The sequence below is a fragment of the Ascaphus truei genome, chromosome 4 (genome assembly GCF_040206685.1).
Source record: "Ascaphus truei isolate aAscTru1 chromosome 4, aAscTru1.hap1, whole genome shotgun sequence".
NCBI classification, from domain to species: Eukaryota; Metazoa; Chordata; class Amphibia; order Anura; family Ascaphidae; genus Ascaphus; species Ascaphus truei.
This window is the reverse complement of record NC_134486.1, coordinates 252,610,995-252,626,777: the sequence shown is the minus strand read 5'-3', so window position 1 is coordinate 252,626,777 and position 15,783 is coordinate 252,610,995. Positions and strand designations below refer to the sequence as shown.

At 44.4% G+C, this 15,783-nt stretch overlaps 1 protein-coding gene across 1 annotated transcript in view; it reads left to right on the top strand.

Annotated features, from left to right (window-relative positions):
• THEMIS (thymocyte selection associated) overlaps positions 1–15,783 on the top strand; it is an 80,368-nt gene that overhangs the window by 34,862 nt on the left and 29,723 nt on the right. The window contains exon 5 of the mRNA XM_075597277.1: positions 6,490–6,604. Coding sequence (XP_075453392.1) covers positions 6,490–6,604 — 115 coding nt within the window. The remainder of the gene's footprint in view (positions 1–6,489; positions 6,605–15,783) is intronic.

Here is a 15,783-nt window from a genome sequence, read left to right as displayed (position 1 = left end):
TTGCAACTTAAATACAAGACCGGGTGTTCCTCATCTCCTACAAACTGGGACAGGACAGATCCGAGACCTGCTTTGTAAGCATCAGTTTGCAGGAAAAAAAAGATTTTGTAAAATTTGGGGCTACCAAGACTGGGTGACTACAGAGCGCTGTATGCAGGTCTAAAAACGCGGTCTCCACACCACTGCTCCATTTTACCACATCGGGTGCCCTTGCTTATATTAAGTTCGAAAGCAATGCAGCCCAGGTTGCAAAATGGGGTATGAATTGCCTGTAGGATCCCACAATGCCTAGGAATGTCCTAATCTGTTTTTTCTAAGGGGACAGGCCAGTTCTCAGTGGCTTCTACTTTATTGAGCTGGGGATTTACAGTTCCCCTACCCACAACATAGCCAAGATATTTTGCTTACGCCAACCCAACTGAACATTTAGTTGGGTTGGCTGGAAACCTGCCTCCCAAAAGGTTCTCAACACTGCCTCAACCTTTTGTAGATTTGAGTCCCAATCTGGACTGTGAATTACCACATCGTCTAAGTATGCTGAGGCGTAGTTCGAGTGCGGTTGTAACAATTTATTTATCAACCTTTGGAAGGTTGCCGGCGCCCCATGAAGGCCAAAGGCTAAAATATTATCCTGGAAGAGGCCATCAGGTGTGGAGAATGCTGTTTTCTCTTTAGTCATTAATGGGATTTGCCAATAACCCTTTGTAAGATCTAAAGTGGTTAGAAAAAGAGCTCTCGCCAGCCTCTCAATTAACTCGTTTACCCAAGGCATAAGATAGGTGTCAAACTTCGAGACTTTGTTGACTTTTCTTAAGTCATTACCAAACTGTTTCGACCCATCTGGCTCAGGTACCAAGACGATAGGGCTGGACCATTAACTATGGGACTCCACAATTACCCCCAGGTCTAGCATCTTCTTTACCTCCAACTGAATAGCCCTTCTTCTGGCTTCTGAGATTCTATAGTGTCTTATCTTAACAGCGATTCCCGGCTTGGTGACTATATCATGGGAAACCACCTGGGTATGCTGGAAAATACGTCCCTGTTCCTATTTATCAATTTTACAGCTTCCCCTGTCGGGAGTGAGCTCTGATGATATTCGAACTTGTGGATCCTCCACTTTCTTAGATGGGTTAGCTACCAATGTCAGACATACCTCTCTATCCTTCCAGGATTTTAATAGATTTATATGGTAGATCTGTTGTATCTTTTGTATTTGCTTCCTACGTTCTCATTTTGATGTAGGGGTTTCAGACACCTCAGAGACCAACTCACAGTCTGCAAATGGAAAAATATCATCAGGAGTAGTAGCGTTTAAGGCTAGTTGTCCCATGATCAGGGTGTCAAAACCTGAAAAACTACATCCTAAAACTAGGGAATGGGGCAACTTTGGTACAATTGCTGCCGTAGTTTGGACGACTTGCCCCTCGACCTTTACTTTTATTGGAGTCGTGGCATAGGGAAGCGTACACCCATGTACACATAATATACCCGCATTTTCTCACCCTGGCGTAACTGGAGAGGATTAACCAGCTTCCCTGATACCAAGTTAATATCACTCCCTGAGTCTACCAGGGTGGAGATTGGTTTACCGTTTAAAACCACCGTGGTGTGTTTTTTTATATCCCCCCGGGTCACACATGCCACTCCACAGAACTCTGACCTAAGAGCCATACGCACACTCCATTGGTTCATGCAACTTAGGGTAGTGGGTCTTAATATGTCCGGCCTCCCCACACTCAAAACAAACACTTGGCCCAGTCTTGAAAACCTTTCAGAGAGTTAGAGTTTCTGTCCTTATCTGGGGTTTCTTCTGCTCCCTCAAACCATGCGGCCGGCTGTGGGTCTTTGTTCCAGCACTGGCTTCTAAAGTTCGAGTTGGATTTTGGTTTGTGCAAGAGAACGCGGAACGTGACAGTTCTCGGGTAGCCAGAAAACATTCCACTGCACCCACCATGGCATCACAAGTGAGGGGATGTCCTTGTCCCACCCATTGTCATAGGTCCTGGGGTAATGCTCGAATAAAGCGGTCCATCACCAACATCTCAATGATCCGGGTTGGATTATAAGATATAACTTGGGTTGTAAGATATAACATTTCTTGTAAGTGTGCATTGCCAACCACCTATTTTTATAAATAAATATTCATCTTCCTACTGTGAAGATAATGCACTAGGGGGTGCGCTTTTTTCTTTTCTTTTTCATATATATATATACACACACATATATATATATATATATATATACACAAATGTAAATACAACTGTATGCTCATCTGCATGTCTTAGGCAGGTCTGCAACCCCGCCTTTCACCATTATCACCCAGCACACAGCAATTCCACTGCAGCAAGGGATTCTGGGAAATGACATGCAAATGAGCACACTCTGCCACTTTTTGCTTCAAATACCATGTTTTTATATATATATATATATATATATATATATATTTATGCATTGTTTATCACTTCAATAGCTCTCCATCAAACTCTGCATTACCTACAAGACACTACTTCTCTCCTCTGTATTAGAATCATTATTTCCTCATACAAGAAATACAGGCTTTAGCCATCAAAAGACAAATGGAGACATTTGCTAAAGAAGTTCGAAAGAAAGGACATAGAGTCCACCCACGGTGCAACAGAAACGAATCACAGGCATATGACAGATAACATCCAATAAATCTTATACTATATTAGTGAAAGCACTGTATGCCTGTCTGGATATCCGGTGTCCCTAGGGGAAATCTCATTGGTCCCTTGGGCCGCCCGCCCCCGCACACCTCTCATTGGCCTGAGGCGGAGTGACGGGCCACACACACACACACACACACACACACACACACACACGGGCGCTCCGTGCTGCTGCTTCTATCTCTGTGTCTTGCAGAGGGGGCAGGGCCAGAAGATCCGTGCTGCTGCTTCTATGTCTGTGTCTTGCAGAGGGGGCGGGGCCAGAAGATCCGTGCTGCTGCTTCTATATGTCTGTGTCTTGCAGAGGGGGCGGGGCTTCTCACTGCACACAGACAGCCCCTCCTTCTCTTCCTGTCTGCTTCCCGTTTTCAGCAGCATGGGGGGTTGGGGGATCGGAGCATGTCGCCCCCCCCCAGGTGAAATTGTGGACTGATTAAGTGTGTGTGTTGGTGGTGGTGGTGGGGGGGGGGGGGGGAGTGATTGAGTGTGTGTGTGTGGGGGGTGGGGGGGATTGAGTGTGTGTGTATGGGGGCTGGGGGGGATTGAGTGTGTGTGTGGGGGGGGGATTGAGTGTGTGTGTGTGTGTGGGGGGGAAATGTGTGTGTGGGGGGGGTTGTGTGATTATGTGTGGGGGGGGGGATTGTGTGGGGAGGGGGATTGTGTGTGTGTGTGGGGGGGAATTGTGTGGGTGTGTGGGGGGGGGATTGAGTCCCCCCCCTCCATGCCATTTGCCCCCCACTCCCTGCCCTTTGCCCCCCCTACCCTTTGCCCCCCCCCTCCCTGCCCTTTGCCCCCCCCCCCCCTTCCATTCCATGCCCCCTGCCCTTCCACGCCCGGGCAACACCGGGTATATCAGCTAGTCCCTTATATAACGGATAATAGCAATCTTGATCCTGGGTCTATAAGTCCTTATAAAGCTGCTCCAATATATTGAAAAGGAGTACTGACACGAAGTGTCATCACAACCTATAGTTCATAAACATGTGACCGCCAAATCCAACAGGCTTAAACCACAGAGTGGGATTTATAGGGTACTAGGGAGACACAAATACCAATGGTAGAGCGTCCCCTTTTAACCAACCACACCCAGATAGAGCCACAGAACATACAGGTAACACAGTCAGTAACAAGCCAGGCAATAACCCAGTACACTCACTGTATGAAGTGAAAGCAATCCGTGCAAGCGTGCATCCAACTTGGTAGAAGATCAGGAGAAGAGCAGCCTCTGGGGAGGAAAGTGGAGCACTGCGCCGGACAAAAGTACAGGAACCAGCACACCATAGGTTTAAAACGACTTTATTAAGCATCTAAGGGAGACACCAACAGTGTAGCAACCACTGTGGGTGTCTCCCTTAGTTGCTTAATAATGTAGTTTTTAACCTATGGTTTGCTGGTTCCTGTACTTGTGCCCTGCACAGTGCTCCACTTTCCTCCACAGAGGCTGCTCTTCTCCTGCTAAAGAAGTTCATTTGCATAGGTTTCTCTTCCCACCATAGTCTATGCAGGGCAGCATATATAAATACGTTACATCCTCTAACTCATGCACACATGTGTACATCAGTTCTCTAGTGACAGGAAAAAAAAAATCTTCTGGGTTAAGGGACCTAAAATAATTTACAAAATATTAATTAAGAAACGACAATATGTATATATTATTCTCAATGGAACTTATTTTCTTTGATAAATCTGCTGATGTTTGATAGACGAGTTTTAAATCTTCTGATGTTTGATAGACCACTTTCTCCCTCCCCTCCCCCCCCATCCTCCTAGTATAACATACTTTGATAAATAAAAACCTACAGTATATCTAATATCAAGAAGTCAGAAATAGATGTTCGGAATAATTGAGACTACTTTTTAATAATCAAATCTCATATCACAAGAGTCAGACTTCGTGTGCTTTCCGTGCAGCACTATAGTCTGAAAGAGGTTCCTTTCAGGGAGTCTGCTATGGTTTGAGAACTACAGTACAGTACTGTACAACATACAGTATAGTTCAGGAAGTGGCAAGGTGGTGAGCTACATTGGAGGTGTGAATAGTCTGATGCTGTCAGTGTGGGCTGATAAGTACCGTAACTGTGGCTTTTCTAACACAATCCTGCAAAAGACTAACACAACGAAGAATTGAAGCTATTACTATAGTTCTTTTGATCGCAGATGGTTTTGTTTCTGTTAATTTGTGTTTAATTGTGTGTTACCACCCTAATCCAAGAAGTGTAGCTAGAGCTGGGAGACCTCTTGCTTGATGTGAATATAGTGTATATATCACCATAAAGCAGCCGCATGAAGGAATTAAATCACTTCAATGTTGACTTGGTGCATGTTTTTAATCATCTTCACATTCATGCAGAAAACATAAGTGAACACAGCGTTTCCGGGGAGGGGGGGAGACACCCTCCCTTCGTCAGGTGTAATATCAAAGTGAGCCCTAATGTCCCGTACAGCCGCAATACTACATTCCCCCCTTCTTTTCTTATTTGTATATATAAAGCGTGTGACAATGTATAATTCTACCTTCTTACCTAAGCTGGCAATCGTTTGGTGTTCCTGTTATAAATCTGACAAAATCCTGATTGTGTGCCTAACATAATGGCTGCTTCAGTCAGTGTAACTCAGCAGCTACAATGTATCCTTATATTACTAAGGTAACATTATATATTGTTACAATTTACAGGTCAAGCTGCTAGGAATTTTGACAACAAATGATCACAAACAGGAAGGTGTTGCAAAGATCTTGCAGGAGGAACCCCTGAGACTGCTTCAAGGAGCCCCAGGGTTCATTGCCATACATACATACATACATACATACATACATACATACATACATACATACATACATACATACATATATACATACATACATACACACACAATATTATCATTTCTGGGAGGGGGGGGGGATTTGTTTCCTAGCACTATCTGCGCTTCTAGGACTGGAGTTTTATGCTATAGAAAGGTTAGGGGAACCTCGAATGAGGAGCCGTGTGGTGTGCAGTAAAATGATAGATGGCTTTGTTTTATTTTAATTCTTGTGACCAGATTATAAAATCTATAGATATAGATATATATATATATATTTTTTTTTTTTTTACTTGTGTGTTAGTTGGGCTGGTTACAAAGACATATCCAACTGTATTACCCCCACCAACGTGGAATAATGCAGGAAAAACACAGTAAATGTTGCATGCATTAAGGACGCGTTGCCATTGCTTCAATGTGATTGACAGTAATAATCGGGTACTCTTAAAGCATCACTTCAATAGGATTAAGTAATACCATTCTCTACATCTGTATTATATTTACATAAACATTCTGTTATCTATTTGGTTACAAATCCAAATGTATTTTATGCATTCTGTATTCCTATTTTGAGAGTAAGATTTTGCTCCACTCTCAACTAGTGAGTGTGGAGTTTATTCAAGTAAAATACTGGTGTGTAATATACTAATAACACCCGCCTAATTAAATGTGGTTAATATACCAACATTTAAATACAGCAGTTCAACATTATATTGTATATCACTTATTTACTTTTGTATCTCTGTATGTATATTAGTTGGCCACAGATTTAAATACCAATTTATCATATTATTAATTCATTAATAAATTATTTAAAATTAATTTAATCATTACAGACTACAGCACTGAGTGCATTCATTATGGATTTATTTTTCTTTTCTGTTATGTGTGTTCCTATTTTGACCTCTTAGGTCATTCCTTATATGTTAAACATTACAGTAAAAATATATATATTTTTGCCATTAATAGGATCTTAGTCATGTTGTCTTATGCATTTTAGAATTTAGAAACTGCTGGAGCCTCATCAGAGTCACAAGTCAATTGTCAAGAAGACACATTGCAGCAGGGGACTGAGAAAGACATGACTGCCATAGTGGAAACCAATAATATGAAAGGTATGGTCTGTTCTACAGTTTACATTTTTCATAAAATAATACCCATTACAATATTGACCAATTTATATTTTTTCTTTCATTTACAGCTAAAGGTGCATTTACACCTAGGATCAAATTGAACTAACTAAGGGCATTAGTAACAGTAGTGGGTTAAATATTTACACTGAGAAAGGAGGGTTAGTGTTTTATCTTGTTTCTTCTACCACATCCATAACATAAGCAAATCTATGTACATTCTTCCCTATAAGGATATGAGCCACAATGTAAGCTTCTGGGGCAGGGACCTCCTTCCTATTGTCTATGTATGTCTTAACATATATGTACTCTTTTCATTTGTCATACAAAGTTATTGCCCTCCCTCTCACATTGTGCTGCAATTTGCTTGCTACCAGCCAAACTATACATAGCTGCTAATGCTATCCAATGATGAGCAGAAAAACATGTTTTTGTCTTTGAAGGTAATCTACCAGAAGTCTGGGCCTAGTTCCTATATTCTTATCTTTTCCTTGGGAATATATTGTTCTGTACCCAATATATTTCTCATTCATTTTACTTGTTTTTCTCCCATGGTACAAATTATACAGATTTCATAAAATCTTATCTCTAGCTACCAACTTCCCGACAAGATGGGGTCTTGCAAGACAAAATGGCATCTGAATCACATGAGCCCATCCACAGGGGAAGCCACAGGCCCCTCACAAATTACCTTCAGTACCCACCTGCTCCTCGTCTTTTTCTGTTTGCAGCTTCAGTTTCCTCCACCCTCTCTCCTCAATTTTCTACAATCTCTATCCTAGGGGGAGCCCTCTATCAGACGTATCCCACACGTACACAGAGGCCAAAGTCTATTCTCATCATCCCTCCTCGGTTTGCCACACACACAATGAACAGTTGCCGCCCAATCTCATACACTAGTATAAAATTAGGTTCATTTTCAATTCTGAAAGACGCACGGTAATTGATAAAGTCAGAATTGATAATATTGATATAAGTGTAACCCTCTTTTCTTATAACTATATGGGTCTACTGATGCTGTATATACCTGTGGCTCACAGAGATCGGAGCCTCCGCTAACTGGGAGCCTAGGGCAACAATAAGTAATTTGGCAGCGCCTCCACTTGCCCAGGATCCCCGATATGTGAGATTCCCCTGGACAAGAATAATAATAACAATCCACAACTCTGTAACATTTACTATATACTTGTGGCATGAATACACATATATTGCATATGACATTGAACAGCATATAACATATATCATATATGGCAAATACAACTATAGTGAACACATACACTTCTATGATGAATATAACTATATATCAAAAGTCCAGAATGCACTCCACTGTACAAGTGTCCCTCTCCCAACACTGTGTGCACCTCACACCATGTCCAATGTACTGGACCAGTTCCTTAGTCACTTAACCCCCAGTGTCTTCAAAGAACCCACCCCAAAGGCGTACTCAGGGCCTGCAGGTACTGGTGTTGGTGCACTTATTATAATACCTGCCGGGCGCTCCAGCACCCGGTAGCTGTTACTTCGAAAAGGATCTGCCGATCCATCGTCGTCTCTCACGATTCTTGACTCAATACTGCAGTTTGATCCCAAACTGCAGATCACCATGCAGCGCAGGAAATTGCTGTGTCCCTGACTGCTACTATAGTAAGTGTAAAGTCCCTATCTAGGACTGTTCCCTGCAGTATTGTATTGTATTGTATGTCTTTATTTATATAGCGCCATTAATGTACATAGTGCTTCACAGCAGTAATACACGTGGTAATCAAATAAATAACAAGTTGGTGGTGACTCAGGGCCTGCACTGGGGCCTAGGGGAATATTCTGGCCTATGCAGTGGGTCACTGACCCCGTGCACTATGCACCTCCTCTCCCCTTGCACTCCCAGTACCAACTGTCACCAACTGCCTGTTTTCTCCAGCGCGCGGAATGCCTCAGAATCAGAGAGCAGAGAGTTCTGACAACCCCATTGGCTGCTGTGACCTCCTGGCATCCCAACTCCCTGAGGCTCATGGAACTTGTAGTCCCACACAGAGCCTTCCCTGGTAATGGCCGCCGCTAGGGATACTCCTATCTAAAATAGCCGCCTCTCCTGTATCACTGCGCATGCGCAACTCTATCTGTAGGGGCCACCTCAACTATCGCTCTACTGCGCAGGCGCTAATTATGCATAACATGGCGGTGCCCTGAGCCAATACCTCCGGGAGTCCCTGGTGACGCGGCCGCCCCGGCAGCTCCCACTAGCACCAGGGCAAGAAGGGGTGGTACCGGAGGACCTGGCTACATAAGCTATTCAGAATACATTTACGGAAGGTTAAACAAATGTACATACACAGTACAAGGGAAAAAGCTGAAAATAGCATTGTGAAGAGCAGGGGAAGGAATTATTTGACACATATATGATAACATATAATAATTGTGGTATAGTACAGTATATTCATGTCTACCTGTATCTTTCTTCGCCCTAGTTTTCTTCCCATTGCTGGAATTATATAAACCACAAGAGTTGGCAGTTACCAGCGCTACGAAAGTTACTTGAGATGCATAAAGCATCTGGCTCATCATTTATTATATTTGATGCACAAGCTTGAGGATGGAATGATGAGTAATTGTTAGTCTTTGTGAAAGTACAACAATTTGAAAACAATCTGATTTACATATAGCCCCAACGAGGCCTTCTGATTGGAGGGAAAACATGTGTTACAGCTCAGTAGGAATTTTTACTGCAGTAGAATGATCATTTGGTGACTGTAAACATATACAAATTATAATCATACCACTATGTGAAGGTGAATGACAGAGATGCAGTTGCTTAATTTATAGTGGTTTTATTTTTATATTTCGTGTTTTTGCTAAATATTTCGACAAGCCTCAAATCAGCTGATAATGGTGCAAAATAAGACCTACTGTATATTCCACAATTCCACAAACGTTCAGGAAAATATTGCCAAGGAGTGAGCAAAACAAGGTGTGGGTCCTATTGATAATCTGAGCTATCTATCAATTTGACAGAATTTTGCATATTAAGCACGAGTGCATATTGACCTAATGCTTGGTGAATCGCTTGCAAACTGACTAGGTCATGCAAGGTTCTGCCGGTAAAAAACAAACAGGCAAATTTTGTGTGGTTTGCAAGATTTTGCAAACGTTTTATTCATCTCTAGTAAGTTATGTGCAGTATTTGAAATCAGATTCTGAATTAAGCACAAAACAAGTTATGGTGAGTAAAAAAGTGACAGACCCCCCCCCCCCCCCCACCGTACAGGAAATAAAAATACCCCTTGCAATATATTGCAATGACATGTACATGAGCACTCGACTAAGACTGATGAGACCCAAATGGTCGAATCAGCTGTCTGTGAGTAGGCTGTGCTGAAAAGCTGTGTAATACATTAGGCATAAGCCTATAGGGGTCCATATAAAGTTGGACAAGAAGCAAAAAGTGCAAACTGTGAGTGCTCATTTGCATGTCATTACCCAGAATCCCTGGCTGCAGTGGAAATACTTTTTGCTAAGGATAATTGGGAAAAACGGGGTTGCAGACCTGTCTGAGACATGTGAATGTGCCCACAAGTGTTATTTTATTTGCTGAATATTAGCACTAACATGAACAACAAAATTAAGCATTTACTACATTGCATGGTCATCTCTATTCTATACTTTTTCTAAAAACAATTAGGGCATATGCAAATGATTAAGTTAGGGTTGTGTCATGCATTTATGCCAGTTCGCCATCTGCATTTTAGATTGTTACTATTTATATTCAGTGATAGCAATTAGGCACTTTATATTTAGAAGAGATTCCCAATCTACTGTATTGTTAACCAGTGGACCAATTTTTTTTTTTATATACGGTGCAAAATAAATAATAAATAAGGAAGTGTAACACCCTTTCCCTACCCCAGAGGGAAACCGCAGATAATAGTGTTATGGTGCTACCTTTTAGGCTTACAGAAGGCCTAAGCCTCCGCTCCTGGGGAGCCTAGGATGGCTGGTGCAGGGCCTCCACCCATGAGGATCCCAGCGTGGGTGGGATAGCCCCTCACAGGAACCGGTATACCCCAAACAATCACAATCCAAACATTGTACATGTAACACTCTTATCTAGTCTCATAGTATTCTCCACAATAACAGCACATACATAGTAATATATATATCATCAGGTAACAATGATAACCGTAATTGTGTCCCCACAATGCAGATAATGCCCATGACATCTAGAATCTGGTGTTCGGCAGAACAATCCCCACCCAATTGTACATGGGAGGGCAGCGCTACCCTCCCACGTGTAGTGTAGGTGCACATGGGTACCTTCCTGGGTACTCTGGTACACCAGGGTATTCATTAGGCTGCATCTATGATCCCACGATGCAGGGCCTCCGACATAATCCCCTCTCTCCCTACTTTTGGTAGCACCGTGCGGTCATTCCACCAGACCAGGGGAATACTCAGCTGCGGCTCCATTGGCGTCGCTGGTTCTCTTCTCCACGCACTAAAGGGGCAGGTCCATCACTACTGGCCAGCCCTACAACACTCCACTACAGTGAAGGGGAGACTAGCTGGGGCCTAGGGGGAATGGGTCTGGCTTAGTCCAGGGGTTTGACTAGCAACATGGACACTACCTCTCCCTTCACAGGCTCCATCAGGATTGAGCACGCCGCCTCCAGTCCATGGAGGAAATCCTGAACAGCCAGGACCTCCTCTTCCGACAGCGCCAACCACAACATGGCTTACACAACTCACACAAACCTTCCTGAGCGACGGGACCACTGCCAGGGAGGAGGCAAGGGAGGGTAACCTTGCTACACTCTCCTCCTGGCAAAAACCTAATCGATCCCGCATGAGAAAACATATTCACAACACATAACACAGAACTTATATAATGGAAAAAATACAGCCTAACACAACTTTATACAGTACTCCTTTAAATGGCATTGAGCAACTCCGTCAGTACAGTGATAATAGAGGCAAACCTGTCCTTAGACGTCTGCTGAGCTCGTAGTGGTGTTGCCCTATTGAGTCATATGCCATTCTAATTGGGGGGCAAATAACTATGACTAGTATGTTTGGTAACTCTGAAGCTCTTCCTCATATTCTTGGTCGGAGAGGTTTCCAGCGGCTTGTGGCCCTGGCCCTCTCATAGAGTGAATGTCATTGACATTACCACCCTTTGGGGTGAATGCCGGGCTCCCAGGATATAGCATCTGGTTAGAAGCACCAGACAAAGTAGGCAGGGGATCGCTAGGACCACCTATAGGGTCTTCTTCATTTACCGCCTGTACATCGGGAGTCTGGTTGATCAGGCTCACCAATTTGAGGAATGAGCAGTAGATGGTTCTTGTGCCAAACTTTTATCTGTCCTTCTGAGTCCTTTATTCGGTACACAGTGGCTCAGTGAGTAAAGATACTGACTGGCACTGAGTTTGAAGCAGGGGAACATGGTTCAATTGCCGATGTCGGCTCCTTGTAAACTTTATCTCCCCGTGCCTCAGGCACCAAAAACATAGACTGTAAGCTCCACGTGGCAGGGACCTGTGCCTGCAAAATTCTCTGTAAAGCACTACGTAAAACTAGCAGCGCTATACAAGAACATGCTATTATTATTATTTACCTCGAAAAGGCTATCTCTCCATTCATCAGCCAGTTTATGTTTTCCTGGCACTTCCAGATTTCTTAGAAGGACCTTGTCTACTGGACGAAGCTCCCGATAACGTACCTTGCCGTCGTATCATTGTTTGTTATTACGATTCAGCTTCTGCTGACTAATAGGCTCTTTGAAGTTTGATTTACAGTCTTTGATGTATTGGTAGGGTGCCACATTGGGCACTCCATCAATAGAGATTCCCAAACGGATGTCCATCGGTAGTCTTGCTTCTCTGCCGAACATCATCAAATATTGGGAGAACTCATTGGACTCATGCCGGGTGCAGTTATAGGCATGCACCAGGTGTTCCATGTGCTTGCTCCAACTAACCTTCTCAGTATGAGAGTTTTTTGATCTTTGGTGGGAAAGGCTTGGGCTTAGTGGGTGTAATGATTGGTGATTACTAAGACATTCCCGATACCCCTGGAATCAGGTTCTATGCACAGGAAGTCCATACATACTAGGTCCATAGGACCAGAACTCTTCAGATGGTATATTGAGGCTGCACGTGTAGGCAGTGTCTTCCTCTGATTGCACCTCAAGCATCTCCGGCAATGATTTCCACAGCTCCTCTCATTTTCTGCCAGTAGAACCTGTCCCATAGGAGTTCAAACGTTTTATCTATGCCCAAGTGTCCATGGTCATCATGCAATGACCTTAACGCAATGTACTGTAGTTTCCTTGGAAGCACTAGCTGCCTTCTATCTGGATGGTTATGGTAGGGGACTACTCGGTATAGCAACCCATTGTCCAGTTGAAATTTGTCCCATTCATTCATGAGAGGACCGACTGTATGTCCGGGAGGACACTTAATTAAGTCAGGGTTCTTTTTTTGTACTGCCTGCCACAAAGGACCACACACTGAATCAGCCCTCTGAGCTTCGATGATATCCTTCCATCTAATTTTGGGTCCTTCTGCCCTTAACAGTGCTTCGTTGTAGCAATATGCAGCTGGGAGCATGTTGGACTGGCATCCCAAAGAGTCCACCACTCGCAACTCGGAGAATGCCACTTTCCCTTCCAAAATGGCCACTGTAGAACACATGGCACGAATACCAGGATCCAGTATTTCTTCCCATTCTTCATCCTCAGACTCTGGCCCCAATCTGGGGTATCATTCTAAGTAAGAACAGACAATAATCCACTTACATACATTTTAACATCTGCAAAATTGGATGCTACCGGACACAGGTGGTTTGTACTTCAGGGTAAAACTGTAATTGGACAGGACAGCCAACCACCTGTGTTTGGTGGCATCCAATTTTTGCAGATGTCAAAATGTACGTAAGTGAATTATTGTCTGTTCTTACTTAGAATGATACCCCATAGAGGTAGTCATACAGCTTATCCACGATGGCCCACTTTAACGCCACAAATTCTAATTTGTGAACAGGGTAGTTCTTCTCACGCAGTCAGGCTGCGACTCACATAAGCAACAGGGCATATCCCGGCAGAATATTTCTGATGAAGCACCACTCCCAGTCCATCAAAACTGGCATCCACATACAGCACATATGGCTGGTATTGGTCGGCATATGTTAGAACAGGGGCTTCAGTGAGGCTCTTCTTTAATTCCAAGAAAGCCTCCTCGCAGACTGGAGTCCATCTTGCACTGAAAGGAGTCTTAGGATTTATGAACTTCTGGTGGGGGTCTTCAGGACAGATTTTCAGCAAATTGTTCAGAGCTTGTTTCAGAGCAAATTGTTCAGAACAAGGCGCCCAGGATCTCTTTAATTCGAGGTAGGGTATACTGATCTGGGATAGTCCAGTGGTTTAGGGTTCGGTTGTCCACACACAATTGTACGGAGCCATTTCTCTTCCATACCACCACGATGGGTGATGCGTATGGACTGTGGGATTCTGCTATAATGCTGGCGCATATCTTGTAGAATGTCATGGACATTGTCCACATCCCTTGGGGTTATCCACCGTGATCGTTCTACGAAGGGGGTAGTATCACTCAATCTAATATTGTGTTGGGCATTTTTAATACAGCCCACATCCATTTCCCAGGTTGAGAAGACTTCTTTCTGCTCGATCAGCCTTGCCTGAAGGCGTTTCTTCCCGTCAGTCGGTAGGGGGGAATCCCCGAAGTCAAACTGTAGCGCGGGGTCGATTCCCGGTACTGATAAAACATTCACGTGGGCCAAGACTTTCACATCCATCACGGGATATATTTTACCCAGCTCCTGATTGTAGTGCAGCTGGACAGGGTTTAGGGAGATGTTCTGTATGGACACGGCAAACCCGGAGGGAAACGTGGACTTCCTTTCCTTTACCTCCGGCACCACCTTCCAGCCTCTCTTCTTATCCTCTTCAGGTGCCGACTCCAGCGTGAAGTACCAGTCACTTCCATCATCGCTAGGACAGTTGGCTTCGGCTAGCATAAGCCGTATTCCCCCTGTCAGAATCTAGGTCACTCCCTTCTCTTGACTGATAGAGGAGAAGGGCATTTCTTCCACTTCTTAGAGGAATGCCCGTACTAGTGATCGCACTATGTCGGTATTGGTGCCCAATGTAATGGGTGAATTTGGATGTTCCCTGGGTTCGGGACACACCAGCACTTCCACCTCCATAGGGTGAGTCAGGTTAGTATTGAGTTGAGGTATGTCCATCCGTACCTTGATTACCCCATCTATCGGGTAATCTAGGCTGCTGAGCCCGCATAAAGTCATGGTTTTCAGCCTATTCCAACGACAGATGCTGCAGATGGTCTAGTAGAAGGACTTGTAGACAATGGTTACCTGAGAACCGGTGTCTAATAGAGCAGACTTGTAGATCTCTTCAATCAGAACTCGGACCAAAGAGGTGGGTCCGATTCGACTCAAGAGGTCAGCTCGGGGCTTTTTCCCGGGGCTAGTAAATATTGTCCTTTTCCCGCTGTGGGGCAACAGTGTTTTAGGGTGTGACAAAAGTTAGAGCCGCTGCCTTGGTGGTTACCTTCTGAGGGTAGTCCCTCCTCATATGATCTTCTTCCCCACACTCATAACAGCGGGAGTGCGTTCGGGTCCCCCATGGAAGAAAGGGGCTGTCACGGTAGTGCTGCCCGTAGACCAGACCCGTCCCTAGACTGAGGTGGAAAGTATAATACCACGCACCCGCAGCAGAGGGGCGTGTCCGGAGTGTGGTAGATTTGGTGCCAGGCCAGGAGTCTTTAGTAAGGGAACCAAAGGTACTTGCCGTGTCCAGAGATAGAAGGATCGTGGTGGTTGCCGTAGCCGGGGGTCGAGGGTGCCAGAGGTCCGGGAGGTAGAGGAGTGAGCCGAGATCGAGGGGCAGAGAGAGACTGCATAGTGAGGAGTAAGCCGGGGTCCAGAGCCAGAGGGAGAGTCGAAAGCCAAGCCGGGACAAACCTGAAGTACACAGAAGAACAAGAGCACAAACGAACACTAGCCCAACTAGCAGAAACTATGCAGAGCAATGATTCCCAGGAAGAACAGGAGTAATATATGTGGAAGGACCAATAAGGGAAGGAGACAGAGCGGGGGGGTGCCATGGAGCGCCTTGCGATTGGTGCAGGCTG